General features: G+C 40.6%; 1 protein-coding gene across 5 annotated transcripts in view; it reads right to left on the reverse strand.

Moving 5' to 3' along the window:
• Positions 1-211: 211 nt before the first annotated feature.
• Positions 212-16,529, reverse strand: part of sema5ba (sema domain, seven thrombospondin repeats (type 1 and type 1-like), transmembrane domain (TM) and short cytoplasmic domain, (semaphorin) 5Ba) — a 174,610-nt gene continuing 158,292 nt past the window's right edge. For 3 of the 5 annotated variants that reach the window (XM_039600236.1, XM_039600235.1, XM_039600234.1), the window contains 6 exons: positions 15,731-15,901; positions 11,992-12,060; positions 11,292-11,429; positions 8,742-8,786; positions 6,125-6,330; positions 212-2,927 (listed from right to left, as the gene is read on the reverse strand). In XM_039600236.1, the coding sequence (XP_039456170.1) occupies positions 2,751-2,927; positions 6,125-6,330; positions 8,742-8,786; positions 11,292-11,429; positions 11,992-12,060; positions 15,731-15,901 (806 nt within the window). In that variant the 3' untranslated portion in view covers positions 212-2,750. Of the gene's footprint in view, positions 2,928-5,106; positions 5,191-6,124; positions 6,331-8,741; positions 8,787-11,291; positions 11,430-11,991; positions 12,061-15,730; positions 15,902-16,529 lie in introns of all 5 variants that reach the window. The other 2 variants (XR_005608683.1, XM_031732919.2) reach the window with 2 other exon arrangements.

The following is a 16,529-nucleotide window of genomic DNA, read 5'->3' on the forward strand; positions in this document are numbered from 1 at the left end:
CTGTTCAATGCATTGTCTATGGTTCTTTTCCTGTTTGGTATAATTATTATAGTCTAACTAAAGCATCATTAGGACTTTGCATCAGGTTTTCCTACTTACAGAGCAGAATCTGGAAGTTCTTGTTTCATCTTTGACTTTTTGCTTACATTTCCTATTTGATAATATGAATTTCAGCTACTGGCCAGTAAAACCCCCAAAAAACCAAAACCTATTAACTTTTTATGTTGGCATCAAGGTTTATTGTCCTTTGATAATGTACAATATACAAAAATATAGGGTACCAAAAATTCACAGTGTCTAAAAGGCAGTGATTACTATACATTTGTCTACATGACAGGTCTAACAGTACACCTGGTAAGTTGCATAGAAGGACACAGAGCCTCACATCGCAGGGGACAGAGCTCGAGATCGACCAATCAGTTGAACGCCCGTCTGACCACAAGCTTAGTTTACATCAAAATGACATCTTTTTAAATTTCATATCACCGTTATAAATGATCATTTCCAGCGTATAATACGCGGTATTCTCATTGGTGGGTTATTTTCATTCCAGGTTCATGTGACTCTGGAGATTTGATGTTTGAGCAGCTGGGAAAGGTCACAAGTCACAAGCGGTCGGTCACATTGTGGAGCTCTGTCCCCAAACAAACCTCATGGTTGGTGTGTACTTAGCTGCTGTACTTTTTTTTCTTTAAACAACTATAAGGCTTTTTTTTAAACAAACAGTGTTAGCTATACAATATACAGATACATATACACAACTGTCTTCAAGGACATTAAATGGGTAGAAGGCTGTCGCTCCTATATACAGATAGAGCTCTCATCTCGTGCATGTACATTAGCTGAACTGAAAAGCATTGCTGGGTTAGCATTCATCGATCAGGCAATAATAATAAAATATAGCTGTGACAATGCCCTTTATAAACCAAGCTTTGACTATAAATAACGTCCTTTCCACCTCCGCACGGACCAGAGGTGTGATGCTTTAACTTACAATGATTAACATCTCATACATGAAACAGGAAAAGGAAACAGTAGAATGCCTGCAACAGAATGTGGAAAGGTGCGCACACACACACACACACACACACACACGCGCGCGCGCGCGCTTTACAGACGTCATAGTCATATGTATGAAAGCATTTACATTGTACAAAATACAGTAGGCTCTCTTTGCTCATTCAAGCACACTTACATTCAAACACGCATGCATCCCTTTTGATGTTCACTGGTAAACTTAGGCAAGCGTAATTTAGCAATTTTCTTTTCTCTTCAAGAGGGCCCAGATGGATATTTTTTGACATTCTTTGCAAAAACAATATAATTGAAATCCTTTTATTTTTTTGTGTGTGTTAACATTTCATGTATCGAAGATGCAATGGTCGCAAAGCCGAACAATCAAAAACAAAAGGAATGTGTTCATTCAGTGAAATGGAAATTAGAGAAACAAGAAATAATTAGTTATCTTATTTAACAAAATATTTCTTCCTATGCTACAGCTCATCTGAGCATAAAACAATTATCATCTTAGAAAAACAAACATTTAAAAAAAAAGAGGAAAATGAACAAGTGACAATCTACTAGCTTATTCTACCATCATAGAAAATCCAGTCCACTTGTTCAGCACACTGGCCATATTTGATATGACCACCGGGCTATTTAGCACTCAGCAGAATCGATGCATCCATTGGAGAATCAATTGGAGAATCAATCAATTCCCTTCCAGAAGTCTGTATTGTTCTTGAAAAGGAAAACAAAAAATAGAGAAAAAAAAAGTAGAAATAAAACAAATCTCGCCCCTGCCTTCTATTGCATACAGGCACCCACGGAATTCCCAAAGCTTTTACAGTTCAGAACGCTTCCAACGCTCCGTGCTTTGACTGTAGGAGTCGATATATCCCTGCCCACTAAAGACAAGGGACTCGAATCATAAGCGGTATATTTCTCCTTCGACTGAGGATGATGTGAAGTCAAACCCTAATCAACTCCAAACTTCTTATCTTTTCTGTCGTGTGAAATAGCAACAATGAAGGGCGTGGGTCCCCCTCCCCCAAACAACCGAGCTGATATTGATCTCTAATTTACTCCAGCATTGACTTCATTGAGCTTTCTGTTTTTTACTGTTGTTCTCTTGCTTTGTGCTGTGTGGCCAGGACGTAGCTATACGTGCTTTTTGTTCTCTGTAACTGCTTTTGCTGTCGAGGGACTCGAAGTTCATTACAGGCTGAGAATGTGGTTTGTGATGGAGAGGCATAAAACGGTGACCCAGATCCACAGAAATGTTTCTTCTTTTTAAATTTATTGTGTTCGTGTTAGCCTCTGGAAGTGCGGATGCTCGACCGACCCGGCATCTGCACTGAAGTGCGCGGTAATAACAATCTGTCTAAAGCCGTTACTCGTCCTCGTAGAGTTTTCCACTAGTTCTCTGCATGAAGCTGAGAGTTGACACTGCTTTATCCAGTCGGGCCTTTACAACAACACAGCCCCAGCTGCTTGCATAAGTTCCCGACTATAATAGGACAGGGGCATTCTTCTCCAATCCAGATCTCCTGATGGAAAGTTCCCAAAAGACCCTTAAAAACAAATGAGAAGAGGCTAGAAAGCAAAGACAGGGGGCGATGGTGATCAGAGGAACTTGGCCAAGCTCTGAAAAACACTTCAGTTCATGTCGGTTCAGTTATGTCACCATGGCATTGGGGGGTGGCGTCCGTTTGGGGCAGCGGGGTGGAGAGCCGGATTTGGGGCGGGTCTCAGCTATTGTTAGTGTGGTTGTAGGTCCTGCACGGTGATGGGGATGAGTTGGGCTGGTAGTCAAATTTGCCGAGCGCTGTGGGATAGTAGGTGGTGGTGTAGACGTTCGTCTGCTGGAGCGGTGTTGGGTAGAAATTGGATCTTTCATCGGGCAGCAGGTTGTTTTTATTCAGTGTCTGAAATAACACAGAAGGGAAGAAAGTCACATTAAAATCATATGCACACTATGAAACACTATGCCAGTAGACAATATTTTATAAACATTAAACAGCCAAGTAAGCCATCCCCTTTATTTAAACATCTTCATGCTAAGCTAAGCCAACTGTCTTTTTCTTTAGCCTCATAATTATTATACCCACATGAGTAATCTTATCTTCTAACTTGGTGAGGAAGTGAATGTGAATATATCTTCGAGTTGTTTGGCTGCCAAAGCAATAAAAATACTTCAGCATGTTTCCAATGCAAATGAGCTTGTCAAGTATTTTTTCCAAAATAAATGTTATTTTACTGAAGTACACTTGACTCTTATGCAGCTCAATCTGCTTCGTTACAGATACAGGCATCCACTTCTGGAAAATCCCTCATACATGTAGATCTGGAAAATAATGCAACACTGGAATATATTTTCAGTTACTTTCAGTTTTGAGGATTCAATTATAGATGGAATTCTTGAGACAGAGATTTGATTTTCAGCGTGGACAGTTTGTTTTCCATTCTACAGATGTGCAGATAATATAGAAGTTAATCTTCCCTGCAGGTAAATAAAATACCTCCAGTAGCTTTGAGGTTATTGTGTGAGCGAAAGTGTATTCATAACCAAAGCAAACCAATTTAACAAATTTAATTTGGATCTTGTCAAGCATACTCAATACTCTTAATATAGGAGATGGCGGGAATTCATCGGAGCTCTCAAATAAAAACAAGTCTAAAACCCACATTTTATTCTAATGCATTTGCTGAGTCTCTGGTAAAAGCCGACCATAAGGTGAAACACTTTCCAGGGGAAGCATTAGACTAATGTAATCCATCTGAACAGCTCTGGGGAGCAGGGCAGGAAGATAATCAGGTTAGAGTCAGTGAAATACACAACAGTGGGCAACATAAATTGGCCTGGAGGAGAGGGAAGCCACTGCATAAACAGTGCCGTAGTGCTACATGGTGACATCGGATGCACATCCAGCAGAGTCTGGCTATCCCCTCTGGTCATTAAAGCTAATGAGTACGGGCTCTCAACACCACGATGGCTGTCAGCAACACATCCACACAACCGCCAACAATAACAGTGAAGACAACAAGTATCGAGAGGCTGACACGATCAAAAAACACTGGGATGAGAAATAGTTATTTGGCACCACGTTTGTTGATGATGAATGATGAATCTGTGCTGGCTGGCAGAAAAAAAGTTGTGTACAGACTAAAAATAGCTTTATAATACTATGATATTTCTATTTTAATATTACAGGCTTTTACTAAGGAGATAATGAGCAAAGTGACAATCTTTACATATGCCATGATGCTTGTGGGGTAGACAGCCTAACCAAATTGTGGTCTGATGTGCACAGTAACCTCTAGAAACAGACAACATACTGTACAATATATAGAATCAGTGGCAAAAGGAATTTTGGTTGTTATTTGCAGTCAGTTTCCAGTCTGGCAGGTAAACAGTCTGTGTGGAAAGGAGAAAAAAGGGGCTCTATTTGTCCAAATGTAACCCTGAAACACAAATTTAGCTTTGTTTTTTAAAATTAGTTTTTAACATTCATCTTTAAGCAAAGACCAGCACATTCACAGCTAAAACGAAGTTTTTCCCAAGTAGCCAAGTGCTTTGTCATAGGGTTCGTCTGATTGTTGAGGTCTTAACCTTACAACGTAAAGCACTGAGGCAACTGTGGTTAATCTGACGCTATATAAATAAAGTTAAGTTGAAATTAAATGTTATTAAAAAAGATATTTAGTGACAAACACCAACAGACTGCAATGCACGAGGTTAATGTTAAAGTCGAAAAGCATGGCCCAGTTTGAACCTCATCCCAAAGGCTTTAAACTCAAAACTCTGACAGACTTAATTGACATCATCTGGTGAGTGCCTGGCTACAATAGTAAAATGTGAATGGCCCAGCCCTTTCTGAGAGATATCATGACGTAACATAGATTTTCTCCTATGTGGGGGATTTTTTTTATGGTTGAAGCACTCGGGACTAAATCCCTTCCAGCCTCTTTCCTTAAGGTGTCTACACTGCAAGATTTTAACAACCTTATAAGTTCATTACAGTCCACACTGTGTGACTTGGATCTAATCAACCTGGCTAGGACATCAAGTTTGATGCATGGAGACAGTATGATGAAAATACCTACTGAGGCGGTGCCAAGATGCATGGCTGTTACTCCTCCGTTATTTGTCTCCATGCTACGTCCCCCTTGGCGCAGTCATGATAACAGCTGAAGGACACATCACACAAACAAGCTTCTGCTGCCACAAGTCAACTGGATTTTATTCTTTGTTTGAATTACAAACATTTTATTTGGAACATTTTACTTCTATTACTCCATTTGCATTTTTTTCCACTAAAGGGCCAGCGTCAAAATGATTAGCGCGACATCGCCATGCTGCATTCCTGCTTGTAGGTTAGTAGTTGTAAGTTTGTCCATGACAGCCCAAAACTGCATATTATACAGCCACCTTTACAAGAAGGAGGTGGTGCAGATGCAATTGTTAAATGATCATTGTAGTATTCTTTTTTTTGAACATCCTCTATGGTCATTCAGTGAGGCAGGAGGGAAGGACACCTAACCAGAATTTTAAAGACAGATACAATTTCTGATTTTGGAGTGAAGATCAAACCTCCTAGTTTTGCTCAAGAAGAGTTTAAGATCATTTTTTCAGCTGTTTCTCAAAAGCATCTTGCAGAAACAGGAACAAGAAATGCAATAACAATATCCCAACTCAATCAGAGAGTAAAACAATTGAAGGACGCAAAATGTCATTAAAAGTCTACAGGCTTCTAAGGAAAACAGCTTCTTGACTTGCTGTAAATGTGAATGCACAGTAGACCGATAGCAGTGGGAGGTCGCAGGCTGACTAATGCTTTAGAAAGCTAATGAGCCCCATTCATAAGGGCTTGGTGCAGGTAGTAAAGCCATACAGGCTCTGTATAGGAGCGAGAAGGAAGAGAAATTAACAGTAATTCATCTTCTGCGCGTACTGCACCATTGAGATAAATGAATGAATAAAAGCTCTAAATAAAACATGAATCACACCCACTGCCCTTGAATCCTTAATATTTACATTGTGTGCGTGTTTGTGTATTTGAATAACACCGAGTAAACAGAACTTTCATTTGTATTTCTGCATAATATTGTGTGCTTCACTTACCTTAAACTCCATTGGTGTGTACTTCTCATTCTTTGGCGTGGTATTGCCCTTGTAGTTGAGGTGGTTTGGGGTGGTGGGATGAATGATGGCAGACTCTTGAGAAGGCTTGTGGAAACGTTGACAGTACACATAGATCAGGAAAGATAGCAGCCCCGCCCCAAGGAAACAGGAAACACCAGTGGCAATTAGGTGGATGGAGGTAAATGCTGCAAAATAAAGATGACACATGGTGTTAGCAAAGCTTGAGTATACATTATTAGATAAGCTTGAAAAAGGACATTTTTTAACACTCATATTTACCATGTCTAATGCATTAAATTAACCCATAAACTCTGAAATACCATGAAATAATTGCTCAAATATTCACATTTTTTCAAACTAGAGTGTTCATTTACCTTGTTAAAAACTTCCCAAACTAATAAAGCCAAACCTTCTGCTTGGCTGCCATGGAAGGATCATCAGCTAATCCAGATAACCTGTGTTTTGCAGGCCATAAAAGTTAGCCCAGGTAAACTGCTCAGGCGCTCTCTTCCACCCCCCTGACATCAACCTTTTGGTGATCTGTTTCTTGGTTAGGTTATGTTTAATATATATTTTTTAAATATTTAATTAAACCTCTTGTGTGAACTCCCTTCATGTCACCTACTTTGAACCAGTTTGTGGCAAATGGGGGCTCGTCCGGGATCTTTAGACCCATTGGTAAGATTGAACTTTGAGTCAGTGCTGACTTACTAACTTAGCTTTTGGTTTGCTAAATGCTTATGCAAGTTGAACTAAGTTCTGAGTACAGCCTAAAGTAGTAATGGTATTTAGCATTGTGAGGAGTATCTTAGGGAGTTCCACACAAGATAGAATTCTTTGGATTGGTTACAATAATTTAGGTATTTTGTGGTTGATGTTGGAAGAGAGTAGCTATAGCATAGTGCTTGGGTATTAAACCCATGAATTTACAGTTTCATGTGTGCTTTTGGTGAGTATAGCCACATGAGTCTCTGAGCCATGCATCCCCTTTTGCAGTGGTTGATCTCAATAGGAGACCAACCACGCTATCTCTTTAGTGTGACAGAAAAGGTTGTTGAAGACAATGTCTTGGGAGCATTTCCCTGGTTTCCAGAAACTTGCTAGTTTGCTCTTTGGCACCGTTGTTTTTGGTGCATAAATATCCACCACAAGTATATGTCTGAAGACTAGGGTTAAGATCAACCTGTATTAAAAAACTAGGACTAAGGAGCATAAACTCTGTGTCTAGTGCTTCACCAACATATTTGTCTTGTCAATTCGTGGCCTTACTGGACACATGGCTGGACTAGTGTTCTGGTGTAACTATCTGGCAAAGTGTAACTGGTAAAATGTGTGAAAGGTAAGAGTTCCAAAGTTGAACTTGAATAGTGCTGTGAAATATTTAACTTGGTAGTTTGGTCTGGTAGCTTTGTTGTAGACCCATTATCTGCTTTGCTTTGAGCTTTGTTGTAGCTTGGTTCCCCCTTTGTTGGCGTCTTGGACATTTTGGTTAGTGTTGACGTTTTTGCTTGGAGGAACCTTTTGGTGTGCTACTGTGGTTGACGCTCATACTTTAAATCCAGTGTCGTGTGGGGATGTATAGCTACAGATTATATGGTAGCACTTGTGATGAGATCTGGTGCTCATTTAGGTACCAATGAGTAGACTTTCACTTGCTGTTAGGTTAATTGTTTTTTCGTGCTGAACCTATTTGCAAAGATTTGCTTTCTAGGGCAGATACTACTTTCCCCTTTCTGAATACCAGTTACACTATTAGAAATCTCCTGTAATTAGAACCCATTTTGCCACGTATTCCTATAACCGCCAACATTCACTTTTACTTCCCACCACTTAATTTGTTCCTGTGGTACGAAAATTGGATTTAGTAAGAGGGTGGATGTCAGCTCATTTGTGGGCCAGGTTGTGTGGTAGCCATTTTAATGTTGACTTCTGTTGTTGCTTGGTTGATTTCTCATTTCAGAATAATTTGCAATGTCAAGGTGGAATCGTGATTTTTAAGAATCACATTTATTAAAGCCACGGTTTGCTGTTTTGCTGGCATGGGAGGATCGTCAGGTAACGTAGGTAACCTGGGTTTTGCAGGCTATAAAAGTTGGCCCAGGTGAACTAGTTGGTTGTGCGGGGAAATTCTCAGACCAACATCCATCAGCAACCAAATCACTTATATCACTGTTTTCCCCAATCAAATACTTCACCAGGTGATCTTTACTATGTCTTCATGCCTAAATGCACTGAGCTCCTGCCATGTGATTGATTGATTAGATATTTAAGTTAATGACCAGCTGAGGTGTACCCACTAAAGTTGCCCATAAGAATATGAAGCAAGACTGAAATACCATTGTCCAGGGTTCTTTTTTCTATTAGTAGGTATGAGGCCATTAAAAACATGAAACGAAAGAATTGTCCTTTCTCCTCCTGACTGGCTGTTAGGAATTTTAACAGACTATAATAACAGATATGAAATGTACATATAAATATATATATAATGTATGAAAACACAGATCATGGACAGACATCTGTGGAAACATACAGGGGGAAAGAAAAACCCTGAACATGCACAGGGAGATGAAGCGGAGGCAGCTGTTAATCCACTTACCTCCACAGTGTTGGTCCTTATCAAAACCAGATGCAGGGAGAATGACTGCAGAGAGGAGAGGAACACACAGTCAGACACACACATGCATGCACACACATACACGCACGCATTCCCTGGTGGAACAGCCTTCAGAACACAACAACAACTGGTTGCAACATCAGGGGAGTTGACACATGCTGAAAAAAAATGGTAAATGAAAAATTTAAATGTCTCCTCAATGATGCACAAACGGTCCATGGAGATTTTTTTTTCTTTTAAATCAGTGTATTTCAAGAATTTCTAGAGGAAAATGGACTGTTGAGTGAGAAGCAACAGCCCTGCCCCATTGAATTGAACCTGTCTAGTTGGTGTGATAGAAACTAAGGGCCAGGACAAACATTTACAGGTACAACACATCCTTGCTACCAGCTCCACTCTCATTCAGCTTCTTCAGAGGAAGAGGAGGAGCAGGAAGGCCTGTGGTTTTCAGTTGTTTCATATTGCAGTTCCTCATTGAATTGAATTTCTTTTAAATTTTCAGCTTCTTCACAGCTGCCTCCCTTATGCAAGTGACCTTAACAAATCCATCCTTCGCCTCATTGAAATCTGCAATAAAATTAGATGTGATTTGCTGTTGTGACAACCCATTAATATTAATCGCCTTCGTCTGGACTCATTAGGGATTCTTAGCCTGGAGAGGCCTATGCTGGCAGGCCATGAAAGATCATTTCAGGAGAAACTTTCTGAAATCGGCATCAGCAAAACAAGGTGCGCCGAGGCCAGTTGGGTCAGCTGCTAACTTATTGCATTCACATGGACTTAATTATGGTTAATCAACATGAGCAAATGAGTTTTGTGCACAAAGAGGATGTCGACTACAAAGACACAAACAATATGTGCTTTTTTATGGATATCTGTTTGAGGATGAAGACTGTGATGATGCTGATTCTGCGTAGGTACAACCTGGACAAACAAACAAGTTATGGCTTTTGGAGTGAGCTGTCAGTGACGATTTGGCAAATCAAAAACCTTGGCAAAATAAAAGTCTGAAGTTGTACCTTATATTAAGCTTGAGTAAACCCTCAAATGGATGTCGAAGCAATAACAACGATGATACTGAAGATTGTTAGCCCTGGTTTTGGTTTGTGTAGGTGAGCATTGTTAGATAATAAACTGATCAGTTGCAGGGCAGAGTGCCAATATTATCATTTATTTAAAAGGGGACATGGTATGCTTTTTCTTATTTTATCTCATAAATGTGTATACTGTTGCTATAGTAGATCACCAAAGCACAGAGGCCAAGTATACATGGGAAATATCAGCATGACTGTGAACCATGCAAACGTATTCTAATAACAGTCCAAGAATAAAAGTATGTAGTTGGAAATGAGCATAACAACTTTGAGACTTTCAGTCGTGTCTAAGCAAAAGCTTTTGGCTGTAACACAGTTAGCATGCACACACTACACATCTTGGAGAGGTAACTAATTTTATCAACAGAAGAAAGCATGTCAGATGAATAACAGCAGCGCACTTAACAAAACCCCGAAAATAACATCAAAGCAGTGGAGAAACTTTAGACATAAAGTCAAACGCAAAACAGGATGGGGAGCTGACGGAGGATGGAGATGATCCTTCCTTCTGCTCAAGAGACACTATTTGTAACCACACACACAACTGATCAACTTTAACTAATTACACGACTTCCATTCCATCTGCTCAGTTTGTAAAATATGACTTTTGTCTTCTCTAAAAAACATTAATAACTGCATAGACATGAGTAAGAGTAGCCCATATTACCAGTTGTTTCACACACCTGTTGGTACCTATTAGATCAAGCTGCAGTAGAAGACCTTTCAGGTTTGAGTGTGGGGTGGGCATTGTATTGATACAGGGGACATCAAATATTGATATTCTGTTAAATGATTACCTTAGTGAACAGAAGGGTTTGTTACAATGGGTCCAGTCATGTTTCACAAATTCCAGCACAGCTTAAAGATGACTTCCTACAACAGGTTCTTTTTTAAGTACAAGCGTGAGCCACTTAGATATTTTGTCGCTGAATACAAATAAGTCCTCTGACTATGCTTACATTTTTTTCCACACTGACAACACTTTCAGAGCATGTCAAAATGCTCCGAGTGTCTGAAAATATTGTCAGCCCCCTGGGGGTAACTATTTAGTTGTGTTGTCAGTCAGTTTTGTTGCCATTAAAATGACACGAAATGTACAAAATCTGAAAAAACAACAAAAAACAGACAAGGCTGAGCCACTAGAACAGCTAGCTGTTTGTGTACCCTCGCTTTCCACATCAAAAATGCATGCTTACAACTTCCCATAAAACAGCATCATGCAGCTTTTGTGACAAAGGCGAGCTAAAACCATGAAGTGAAAAGCAGCGTCTTTGGTGACATTCGAGGACACAAAATAAAATACAGGCTACACCCTCAAAATCAGAGAAAAAGGAAGGACGCTCGCAAGGAGCTCTTGAAAGGCCAACACTGAGCTCTGATGAGAATGTTGAAGGACGCTTCACGGTTACAGTATGCATCTGAGAGCCGAACAACTCACCAGGTATTTCATTGCAGTCTCTACGCTGAGTGCTGTTCCCCACACAGGGGGTGTTGCCCTGAGCACCACACACACGACTCCTCATCTGCAGGCCTGAGTCATCACAGGCCGACCACAGCGACCAGGCCATCCAGCCACCTAAACACAGAAAAAAAGAGCAATAAATAAAAACCCCAGCAACCACAAGGCCACATCAAGCTCACACTCAGGCCTGGAAAGCAATGGGCCCACCCAAGCTGTCACCACCTGTGGGTACTTTTCACATTTCTGCACAGCCAAAAAAAGAAAAAGAAGAAAAAGAAAAAGGAAAAAAAAAGAGACCCCAAACACACCAAAAGTGTTTGTGATGTAAACGGGATTGGAAGAGCAAACCAGAAGAGTTTGTTTAGTGCATAGCTGAGATGTTTGTCTCCCGAGCCAAGCTTTCGTGCTGTATCCCCGCAGCAGGCGACCGAGCAGTAAACAAAAGGCTCCCACCAAAGAGGAAAGAGAAAATGCCCAACTTTCAGCGCCTCCCTTTGAACCGTGCACTTGCTGCACTCTTTCGCTCCCTGTATTTAAAAGCACCAGAGTGGAGGGAGCACAGGCTACCACAAATGAAAGCCTGATGAAAAGCTGGTTTGTTATTCAGCGTGCTCTCAAGTGTGCAGTTTTGGCAGAGAGAGCCTCAGTGGAGGCAGAAGGACAGGCCTTCTTTTACCTTTCCTATCAGGCGGACGCTCACCAACAAGCTGCTCTGCTCTCTGCTCCATTCGTTCTGCACAACCACCTAGACACATGAAACAAACTGACCAGCTCAAATGTGTGCAATAACCGTGCATCACTACAACCGGCTTTAATTGCTTCATTTATTCCCATTTATTTTTGTCACCCAGACGACCTGCGTGATCACACTGTAGAGTCGGAAACAGCATCAGGCCCGGGGGCTGCTCGTTAGTATTCTGTCCTGATAGTCCTACCTGCTGTCCTCCATTACTGGTGGAGACTTTAATCAAATGACCTGCGACAGAGGCATCAAATATCCCCGTGACTGACAGCCAGCTTGCCTCTAATTACACATGCGGCGAGGTCGGCAGCACCAGGAAGACCCCAATAGATGACTGATGTTGCGCCTGTCAATAAGCGAACAGATGAGGAGACAGATAGGGATCGAGACAGACTGCCGGCAGCCTACTGGTGCGGGGTTAACAGAGATTGTTGGTCCGCGTCAAACAGGAAAACATTAACCTGATAAAGGAGGCTGATTAGCATCTTGGCAAAGAGGGGAAAAGACAGAAAGTCATTTACCTTTCTTTGTCTGTAATTACCGAGGAGGCTGACTGTAAGCGTTACCCTCCGTGTGAATGACAGTCGGACTGATTTAAAAGGAAAAGCATCTGAAGAAAGTGACCGTTAAGAAGAAGGGGCTGTTGAAATCTGACAGAAGTCATTTGCACTATAACACATCTGTCTACACTCACACATACACGTGAGCATCGCAGACAATGAATATTTGCCTGGGCCTGTTTTTGTTTCCCAGCAGACTAAAGAAAGAACAGATGAAAAATCACACGTTAGCGACAAAACAAGGCTGTTTGATATTAAACCTTAGAATCAGAATCGGGATGAAACCTTATGAGTTCGGCAGGTGGACTTTTTTTCCCCCATCCTCCTGGATTAGCAGGCAGATCTCTCATGAATATTTCAATGTCCTTGTGGGAGCAGAATAGAAGTAGATGTGGGGTGGGGGGTGGCTTGTTTTTATACATCTCACATATCATCACATGTGGGGAAAGCAAGGCTAACCTTCAAAGTAAAAGCGAAAAGAAGAATACTCAAACTTTTTTTTGTTCTTATTTAAGTCTTCTTCCCTTGTGTTTCTGTTTTTTTAACTTTTAAGGTATAGATATGTTCTTAAACTAAATACATAAAACCCAACTTACCTGTAGTCATAGCTAGATTGTTTTATTTGTCCAGGTATTTAGGATGCCCGCCTCTTGGATGTTTTTACCTTAGCAATAAAAATGAACATAAGTCTGCGTAATCCACAAAGTTTGGCAGAACATCTGAATTTTACACAAGGCCACAGATATGAAACAGGTGTAGCATGAACTGTTTTATATTCCACTTTCTTGAGTTCTTTTTGCTCTGTAAGGTCAGTTTAAAGTTAAGAGACTCAACATAGTGCACCAATTGTTGTCTGGAAGCTATACCTATACTCACCATCTTAGTCATGAATGCTAGATAAACACTGTATCACTTTTATTAAATACATTGAGAGAAGTAATTATTTGATCTCCTGCTGACTTTGTAAGTTTGCTCACAAAATGAACAATCATTTTAAAAAGAGAAATAACATAAACCAAACATCCAGAAAAAGCACATTACATGAAAGTTAGAAATTGAATGCAATTGTGTGTCATTAAGTGGCTTAGTACTTGATGGAGAACCCCTTGCAGTAAAGCACAGCAGTAAGTGATTTCTTGTAGTTTGTCATGAGGTTTGCACACATCTCCTTTATATTTCTTGGTTACTGCTCGGCAACTCGAAACTTCAGCTCTTGATTGCTATCAATCAATCAGTTATAACCTGTGGAAGCCAGAATGGGTGGGTTGCACTTATTTCACTGCGACACGCAAATCAATTTTTAATTGTTCGATTTTTTTTATGTAATGTAGGTTTTCTTCATTCTATCTCTCCATTAAAATGACTTTGTTATCTAATACTATGTGCTTTAAGAGGCCTTTCTGCAGCTACTGTATTAATTCTCTGCTCACACTCTACAGGTTCATTGATAAGCTGCTACTATGTGTGGTAAAAGCCAAGTCCCTGGTATCTTTTGTCCACCTAATATTTAAAAAAATGCCTGTCTTCAGTCTTGATAAAGAAAGAGAAAGTACTTGCTACAGTATTTAAAGATGGAGTGCTCCAGTCTAGAGAAAGTTAATTGATATTTGAACTCAGCAGCCAAAAACAAAGGTTTCATTGCACCTGCAGAAACAACAAACAACCTCTATGAAGCCGAAATAAAGTGCCAGGTCCTCCAATGGCCACTAAGACTTTGTTAAAGGTTAAGTAAGGGGCATGGCTGCAACTTAACCTTTATTAGCAGGTGAAACAAAGCAAGCAGCTGTTACTGGCAACTCTCCGCTACAGCTCGCACCACCACTAATTAAATTCACTGAACTGCAAATATTTAACATGGTTTTGCTAAAAAAAAAAAAGAAAAAAGAAGTAATAAATAAATCTGTGAATTACAGACTGTTAAATATATATTATTTAGCACAAGGCAGCAGATGCCCGTATCTGTGCATTGTAAGGATACAGTTTATGGATGTAGCTTGCTAAGGAAACTTGCCAGCCTCAGATGATCACTTAGCAATCCACCTGCTGGTCTAAATAAGGCAACTAACTTTGGCCTTTGAAAGCAACATGGCCAAAATGCTAATGTTTCAACATGCAAAGTCTGCTAACCAATGGATGATGCTGTGATGGCTATATCTATCTACACCCCACATTGACAAATTCACGATAGTGTTATCTATTCACAACTGGCCTATCTTATCAAAAGGTAACAAAACACACATCATAACATAAAACCTTATCAGACAAATAACATTAAAGAACATGAACTCAGCAACCCTCCAAAATAAATGACCCTCCTCCTGCAGCTCTCCCTTTCCTGCTCCAACCCCGTTCTATCAGATTCATATTTAGTATTTTGCTCTCTGGAGAAGGACCAACGTGTAATCTTTCAGCTGGAAGCAGCACAAACATAATTCCATTCATCTCCACAGTGAGCAGAAGCAATGTTCTTATCTAATGCACTGCTTGTATTCAGGTGTGTAGCAAAGTGAAGCTGTGTGAAAGAAAAGCCAGGAGAGGTGCATGGGCCTTTGTCAGGCATGCTTGAGGAAGGTTTATGATCGAAACGAGACCAGTGGCAGCAGAACTATCAATCATGAGCCTCCTAAAATCTGGCCAAATAATACAACATGGCTAAAATCCGCAGAGAATAGTGAAGAAAATATGTTGGTTCTGTAAAATCCATCTCATAAAGTCTGCTATTTTTAAAAAAAGCTTTTTTAGTAATATTACACACACACTGTCTACACCTGGGCATTCAAAACCTCAGATTCATTACATAAGATATCCATATGTACCACAACATAAGTGGATCTCTTTTTAAAGCTTTCTGGAGGGGTTGCCATGGTGCTGCGAGTTCCAGCAGCACAGCAGGAAATGGCACGGTGGGAGGATGGGTTGTTTTCTGTTTATCTTCTCATATATCTAAGACCTGGTTTATTCATTAGGAAAAGATGAAAGAAGCAATTTAGCAAAGGGGATGGCACAGAAATTACATGGTGTGGGAGATGATTGCCTGCCCGAAGGTGTGATAAAAGCACCTCAAGCAGTGGTGACACGGCAGAACAAGATTTTGAATTTCTATGCGACCTTACCATCGCAAGGGTGTGTGTTGCATAGGGCTTCCTCAGTGTGCAGTCCTATGCAAATGTCTCCACCATTGGAAGGCGCGGGGCTGTTACAGGAGCGTGTCCGCTGGTAGTGCCCGCCACCGCAACCCACTGAGCACTGAGACCAGGACGACCAGCAGGACCAGGCACCGTTCACTGTAAGGCACATAAAGGAACGTGTCACATAATCACATACAGCTCTGACTGATATGATAATGTGCTGGCTGTAGTTTAAGAGGGAGATGCACACTGCACCAGTAATGACATTTTCTGAAGGCATACTGGGATTAATTTAGCTCAGTCTGAACACCACGGACATCTAATTAAAGACGCCAAGAAGGGATCAGATATCACATCATCCTACAGAGATAGTTAGGACTGCGACGCATGACCAACTGACATTGAATCCTTTACAAGAGACAAACAGGTTCATATGCAACTTTGTAACTGAATATTAAATGTAGCAATTTCCCATTGTATATTACTCTGGTTAGCGTTGATTGATGTTTTACTGTGTGTACCTTCAACAGCTATGGACTTGAGACTTAAAAACAGAATTCAGTTACAAGTTACCTGATTTTAAAAGCTGGTGTTTAAAGTGTTGCAGTGTGGTTTTGATGACTCAGAAAGATCTGGGCTTTTTGTCAGAGGCTATGTTCAGCTGCTCCCTTATTCACAAGGGGCTGTCACAGCAGGTAGGTCCACATATTTGATTTGGCAGCTTTTTTCCCTCTACCAGATGCCCTTCCTGACGCAACTCCAAAGGGATTTGTGTCTTCTCCTA

This window comes from Oreochromis aureus, linkage group 16 (assembly GCF_013358895.1).
Source record: "Oreochromis aureus strain Israel breed Guangdong linkage group 16, ZZ_aureus, whole genome shotgun sequence".
NCBI classification, from domain to species: domain Eukaryota; kingdom Metazoa; phylum Chordata; class Actinopteri; order Cichliformes; family Cichlidae; genus Oreochromis; species Oreochromis aureus.